At 29.0% G+C, this 8,071-nt stretch overlaps 1 protein-coding gene across 1 annotated transcript; it reads right to left on the reverse strand.

Moving 5' to 3' along the window:
- Positions 1–798: 798 nt before the first annotated feature.
- LOC101495863 (BEL1-like homeodomain protein 9) lies at positions 799–5,726 on the reverse strand. The gene is made up of 4 exons (XM_004515628.4): positions 4,686–5,726; positions 2,279–2,646; positions 1,771–1,831; positions 799–1,670 (listed from the first exon to the last, which is right to left on the reverse strand). The coding sequence occupies exons 1-4, from the start codon at positions 5,370–5,372 to the stop codon at positions 1,170–1,172; spliced, it is 1,617 nt and encodes a 538-aa protein (XP_004515685.1). The 5' UTR covers positions 5,373–5,726; the 3' UTR covers positions 799–1,169.
- Between the last annotated feature and the right edge of the window lie 2,345 nt (positions 5,727–8,071).

Below are 8,071 nucleotides of genomic sequence, written 5' to 3' on the forward strand. Positions count from 1 at the left end.
CATTAAAGTTAAGCATTTTTAATTTTCTATGTGGTAGTAACATAATTATTCTTTTCTTTGTTATTCTACAACGTAGAAGTTAGACATTTATCATTCTCTTTGTGCTTTTATTCTATGTAATTAGTTTTGTTAATTAAATTTGATATTTGAAGAATCATGGTTGGAATTCCTCTTTCTTTTAAAATAAATACCGTGAAGACACTAGAACATTTTCAAATTAGTCCAAAATAGATAGAAGAATTTCAACAAAAATTATGCATAACTACTTCTATTTTATTCATCATTTTATTTTTTGGTTTAACCGATCTGAGTTTTTATTACTTAGTCACGTATTTTTTTCTGGTTTATATTATTCATCAAAAGTTGAAAATATTATACACATTTCCAACTTACTGGAGTGTTAGAGCTGGAGTGTTAGTGTTAGAGCTGGAGTGTTAGAGATAGATAGATATTTGTTAGAATTGATTAAAGTATAATTAAAAATTAATTATACTTAAATCAAAGTTAGTTATTTTAATTATCTTATGATTAGATAAATGTATACATTATTCTATTTATATCATATTCTTCTTACTATCAAAATGTCAACTTCAAACTCAATATTTTTCTCTTTCATCAACAATTAGAAATTACATTTTCCATTGCTTCCTGGCATACAAACCGTGAAAATAAACCAATTCAGGTTTAACTGCAGGGAGAATCCAACAATCACACAGTTTGAGTATCAATGATCGTTTGTCAAGATCAATCAATTCAAAAGTATGAAATTTTTTATTTTTAAACTTAAGAGAGAGAAAATATAAAAGGAGAGAAAAAAACATAGTTGGAGAGATCCTTATGAATAATGCATGTTAAACAAGATTAAACTGTCACCTACTGAAATGTATCCATTTTACCTAATAAGGACAATAACAAAGACTTATCCCACAAGGCCAACAACACATAAGGGTGAAATGGATTAATTTGACTATAACAATATGTTTCCCCCCTACTAAAATAAAAATGAATGTACAAGACCACTTAATCCCAAACTAGGTCTCTTCAATAAGACTTTTGCAGGCCAATATTTCAATAACTCTTCTTTTCCTAATTTCTAGTGATTGATGAAACCAATCATAGAAACATAGTGTATCACCCTAATTGAATTAAGTCCAAGCATATCTATAGCTTCACCCTACAAAGTCATGCAAAAGTTGCCCTCCAATAAGGTCTCTACCAAATTGTCTATTCTGTGATTGAAAATTACTCGTGACGTAGCTATCAGTTTGAAGTGCAAGGCCAAAACGCTGAGCAGCACTCATGTTAAACGGCTCGGATAACCCAATACCATGATTCTGATGAAGACCGAGTGTCAGAGAGACACCATTATTGCTCGTTGCAACGTTATTCCCCATGCTCACTCCATTACTACCAACTTGTTGATTCAGCACCGACATATTTGAAAGTTCGTTTCTAGTCCGTTTATAGGCGACACTCTGAAATTTGTCTGTGGAGTTACATGGATTCTGTGCAATGATGTTATTTGAAGGTAACTGAAATTTGTCTGTGGAGGTAGATAGATTCTCATCTCTTTGTGGTTCCTTTTGAGTTTGTTGTGATTCAAGCATGTGTATCTCTTCTACCATTGGTTTCCATAGTCTCACTCTTGCATTTATAAACCAATTAGACACCTGAAACACATAGACACTGTCAATAATAATACAAAGAATCCATCAAGCATGAAAATATGAAATGATGCAGAAAATGAAGCCTTTATCTTGAAATAATCACCTGGTTACGAGATAGACCGGTTTGTTTTGCTAACATTATCTTGTCAGTATCAGTAGGGTACCTGCAACAAGAATATACCATATAAGTAGTCTTATATACCAATACATACATAAAAATGTAATTTTTAGATGATAATTTAAAAAGAGAAAAACACAAGCTTATATCAAAGTTGAAGCACTACTTGTTAAAAGGGTTAAAAACAATATCTGTCCCCAATCTAATTAATTGGGGCATCAAAAATTTTATGTCACCAAAATTGAGGCTGCATCAACCACATTTGAATACAATTCTCCATAATATTAAGGATTCATATCATTATGACATGACTGCAATTTAAAACCTTTTTGATTTTGTAACAGCGCCACTTCATATTGAATATATAATTGTCACATTCAATCACTTCTATTTTCTTAAAATATTATCAATGCCTGCAGATCAATATTGTGTCTGATATATGAATGTGTCAATGCTTCATAAGATAATGATAAAATTGTCATAACACACTTACGGGTGCAGAAAGTGTTCAAACAACCATGCCCTGAGAACACTCACAGCACGCTCAGGGAGTCCTCGTTGAGGTCTCCAAACAGGTGGTTGGACATGCTCAAGAAACCCTGGCCTTTGACTGTAAGGGGCTGCGTCACTGTTGCGAAACCTTGGCGATTCATCCTTTCTACTGTTGCTTATCTGAAAATTAGACTTACTGATAAACCGAAGCTGGTCAGTTATCACGTTCTTCAAGCATCTAAAATGCTTGGACATGGCATTTAGAGCCAAACTTGCATATGGGGCTGCATTACCGAGGCCTGATACATATTCAAATGAAGTTATTACTGCATGAATCTGCTGATAGTATTGTCTGTACCTCCTGCAAACCTGTTTGTGGATGACAAAGAATTGAGTTATTTCACAATTTGAATTAATTATCAAACTTTACAGTAGATATGGAATTTCTTTAATTTTGCAGCTCTTTACTGGAATTATGGTGTAAGAAATGGTATGTGTTGTTCATGTAATCTAATGAATTTAAAGTACATAATCTTATTTGAGGCATTGTCAGACAATAAATGTGGACACCTTTCTCAACCACCATTCAAACCAATATGGTTCGCAAGTTGTGAATGATTAGCCATTTTCAATATCTAACTCTTTTTGGTTCTTTTAGTACATGTTTATTTTCACAGTCAGATTGGCAAAATCAAAGTACGCCAGCGATTTTGCTAAAGCTACACGCACTCTCTAACTTCTGCAAAATCATGGTGGATCAGCGTGATTTTATCAATCCCGCTTGAAACCAAGCATATAAAAATGCCTCTATTCAAATTACTATTGGAAAACGTAAATAAATTTAATATAATTAACTGTAGAGATAAATAAATAAAAGGAACACTTTTAGAACAAATTTATTACTAGAACTACTATTTAGATAAATTTTGTTGGAAGCAAGGAGTATAAAAAATAAGAGGAATACAAGAGATGCTCCAATTCAATATAAAGAGACAAGAAGATAGGGACAAGAAAATATATTCAACCAACACAACCATCCTAGTCCACAAAAACCTAAACTCTTCTAATACAAACTAAAGGATCCAAAAACCACTCATATTAGAGATAAGGACTTGACTTTCTAAGACAAGACCAGTGTGCCTTGAGAGATATATACATAAAACATACATGTGCATGCATTTGGCTGGGGTGGAACAGTTTAACAAGTGGAGTAAAAAGGAGATCGCAGGTTTGATCCTCATCCTCAAGAAAATACTAACAATATTAATTACTAACACTAATGTTTTAAAAAAAAAGTTTCCAACCACATTAAGAAAGACCATAAGCTCATATGAATATACATACTAATTGGGACATGTATGCAAGAGACATGCTAATGGGACATAAATGTATGCAAAAGATGGTCTACATTAATTTATTTATTTCTTGACAAATAAATGATAGCTTATTATTAACAGGCATACTTTTGGCATAACATTATATGAGAAAAAATACTATACCATAGCTTCATCCCACTTTGAGGAATTACTAATTTAGGTTTAATTTAAAATTAAAATTTAATAATTGTTATTCAGTAATGAATATTTGATGTTCAGTAATTAAAGTTCCACGTCCTAATAGTTTTATAAACATCTCACAAGAAATTAAAAATACCACCTAAACATCTAAAAGATACTTTATGTAATCAATAAAACCCTCTCAAAATCCAATCGTGGACACTTGCCGAATCAATCAAATTACAAACAACAATTTCAAGAAAAAATTAAAGTGACACTATAATAGCATCCAGAATTTCAGTTATATGTCGAAGTAATCACAAAGAAAAATATATAAAAGATAAACCAATAATTGAGGCAAAAACTTTGCCATCTACAATGTTAATGATCACTTAAATTTTAATCTTTGAATACGATGATCATATCAAACACACTTTACACTACCCATCTCCAGCATATATTCCTTCACAATACAAAAAAAGATAATCAAGTTAATCAAACCTATCCCACAAAATGCAAGAATCTAATGCAAAAAGAATAGAACAGGTAAAAAGCTCATCTATAGATAGTCATATAAATACAACATATACTAATAAACTACTAGTTACTAATTAGTACTATACTACACGCTTCATATATACATGCAATCCATATAATGAAAAAGTACTAATTAACCCCCCAAAAATAATTATCATTAATGACAGACAAATAAATAAAAAATTCAAAGGAATCTTCAATCAAAATCAAAATTAAGCACATTCTCCCAAAAACTATATTTATCAAAAAAAAGTATCACCATACAAAAACCAATTTCATAAAATTTTCAATTGCCTACATAGCTACAACACATGAAAAACAAACAGAAGTTCATAAATTCATAAACAAAACATAAAAAAAAAAAAAGGCATGTACCTCATCAAGCATGGTTAATAATCTAGACTTATTCTTTCTACCCTCATTTCCATCATCAACACCATTAACAATTCCACTATCTTGACCATTACTATCCATCAAAGAATCATCAACAGCAATTTTCTCACCACAAATTCCACTAACCCCAACATCACATATCTCATCCAACAATTGCTGTGCTGGTTTCAAAAACCTCGATCCCTTCAAAATCGACGCATAACCCGTAAATGGTCCTAAAGGAACCGTATTTCTCGAAACTTCACAACCACCACCATAAATAACCGACCCAAATCGCTGAAAATTCACCTGATTTTGATTATTTTTGTTTGATGACAAAGACAATGATAAAGGTTCAGACTTTAACAACATTACTTCACTATTACTACTACTACCACCTTCATTTGTATACCCATGATTGAATTCACGAAGATTTTGAGCTTGATAAACAAAAGGGTCAATTGGTGAGTTTAGTTGGGAAGAAGAACTGTTGACAACTCCTCCAAATCCCATCATGAAATTGGAAGAAATGAGTGAAGGATCGTAGAGAGAAGGTAAAGGTAAAGAATTAGGGTGAAGAGAATTGGAAGATGATTCAACAAAATTTGTTTGATTTTGAGATAAAATTCTAAGCTTTTCTCTTCTACTTTGTTGTGGAATATGGTAATGTTCAAAACCCTCCTCAGCCATAGTACTAAACAAAAAACAATTACTAAAAAAAATAAAAAAGAAGAGAGAAAGAAAAAAAGATAGAGAGAGAAAGTGATGGATGGATTGATGAGGCAGAGGAGAATAGTGGAAGTGATAGTGTGAAATGAAAAGATATGAATGAATATAATTATGAAGATACGTGAATTGATTGAGAGTAATATAGAATTGGGTTTGTTTCCAACACAACACGCATTTGAGACTGAAAATGCACACAAACTCATACACACTTAACTTAAGTCTTAACACACTCACTCTCACAAGCAAAACCAAAAAAACACGATTATCTGTTTTGTTTCTCTAACCTATCTAGGAGGTAATAGCACTCTGCTATACTGTGGTTTATATTAGTCTTGGAACTTTAATAGGAAGGTGTTTCATGATGAGACATTGGGTTTCGAGATGAACCGGCTATTTCCGGTAATAATTGAACTATGCTGCTGTTTCTGTCACTCTGTTTGTCTCAGATATTTCTGACAGACTGGGTTTTCTGGTTTTTGTCGTTTTCTTAATATGTTGTGTTTTGTAAACCGTGCATCTTATTATTTAAATATTGTGTTAACAAATATTTTAACTATATTTGTTAAGATAATTTTGTGCCAAAAACTTTAAAAATTAATTTACACAAATTTCTATATAATTTCAATGATAAATTTCTGTATTTTAAATCGTTATGAAGTGCTTTTAGCTATTTGTAAATTGTATGCATTTGCCTTATTAAAAATGTAAAAGATTAAAATATGTTGTTTTCTTACAAAAAAAATTATAGTGAACAAACTGTGTTCAGTTTAAAAATAAAAATAAAATAAAAAGTTAAAATTTATTAAAAAATTAAAAAAAAAATACATTTATTTCTTTTTAATAATATTATAAAAAAACTAAACAAACAATTTTTTGAATTCAATATTTATCTCTTTATTATTATGTACATTAAACCTTTAGAGTTTAAATATAAAAAATTAAAATGTATTTGTACCTAATTTAATCAATTATTTTTAAACTCTTTTTTATATTTATAATTGAAGTGTATAAAATTGTCCTTATATAAATACTTGCATTAATTATGTTATTTGCTATGTTAGTTTTTCAAGATCACTTTTGGTTTCTATCAATCTAAATAAATCAAAAGACTTGTCAAATGAAATGTCACCAAGACTTTAAAAGAGATTGAATAAAGTGGTATTCTTTTTCAGAGTTCTTGTTCGAAAAACGTTTGTTTTAATTAGCATAAGTATACTAATGGAATGGCATAAAGATGTAAAATAATTTGCAAAAGCCAATTAATTGGAATAGTAATTTGACACTTTACACAAAAATATTCATCAACGATAAGTTTAGTTTTAATTTTGAAAAAATCAAAATCAATTTTAAACAATGTGGAACATAATTAATTTTGTATTTAAAATTAATTTTAATTTAAAATTATTTTTAATTTAAAATTATTTTTAATTTAAAATTATAATTTATAGTTTTTAAATTTAAAAATAACTTTTACATTAAAAATTATTATTAAACTTAATTCTACTTGAACATATTTAAATATAAATTATTTTAAATTCATCTTACTTTTAACTAAAATTAATTCTATAACATTCAATAACTTAAAATGAATTTTAGCCAAAACAAACCAAGCACATGCTAAAATTACAATTATAATTCAATCAATCAACTTAATCAAATAATTAATATCAATTTAAATATCACAAAAATTAAAAAAACTTGTGTAAAGAAAATCAATTTTCAATGTTAATAACAGTAATTAAAATTTCAGTAAAAAAAAGTCATTAAGTCATTCAATATCAATATATTACAGATAAAAAGCAAAAAAAAAAATTATTTTCAATAACAAGTTTTTGTGTCAAAACATAAAATTAAAATTGAAACATCCAAAAACCAAGAAAATAAACAAAAACAATATTAAATTACAAAATATTAAATATAAGAGAAAAAATATCACACTATTATTATTATATGAATTTTTCTATTTGTTCTTGTTTAGTAGAGGACATTCAATCTACATTAAACATAAATGATAATTTTTTCTTTTAATTTGTAATAAACACGATTACAAATATATGTCAACAATTGAATTATACAACAGCATCTTCCCTAAATGTCCAAGAACCAAAATTTTGAAAAAAAAACTTCAATAAATATGAATCAGCTTCTTCAAATTGAATTCACTCTTTCAATCTTAAAAGCCTCAAACCCATTGAGTAATTGGCAACTCTGGTATTCTTTTCAATCCTATCAATGTGCGCTTGTGCCGCCATTTGAACATTCAATTGCTCATAAGTGGAAAAATCATTTCAATTAAAGATACCTGCACATTGATGTTATTTTCTTAAATTATTCTCACCAAGAAAGGAAAAGAGAAAAAGTTTGACATATACATTGTGTTTTTAAGGATTAAATGAAAGTATTCACTTTGAAATAATAGAACATATTGATACGAATAAATTATTTTAAAAAAGTGTAACTCATCTCACACTGAAGTCTGAATCAACTTATAAGTGAATCACAACTCTAAGATTTCAATCATAAGTTGCATGAGTCGACTTACACAATTAATATGTCAATTCACTCAACTTAAAAATGGTTTGTTAAGTCAATTCACATAATTTGCAAGTTGAATCATCTATAAAAAAATTCTGAAATAGGTTTGGATATATGCAAGTAGA

Source organism: Cicer arietinum, chromosome 3, assembly GCF_000331145.2.
Source record: "Cicer arietinum cultivar CDC Frontier isolate Library 1 chromosome 3, Cicar.CDCFrontier_v2.0, whole genome shotgun sequence".
NCBI lineage: Eukaryota > Viridiplantae > Streptophyta > Magnoliopsida > Fabales > Fabaceae > Cicer > Cicer arietinum.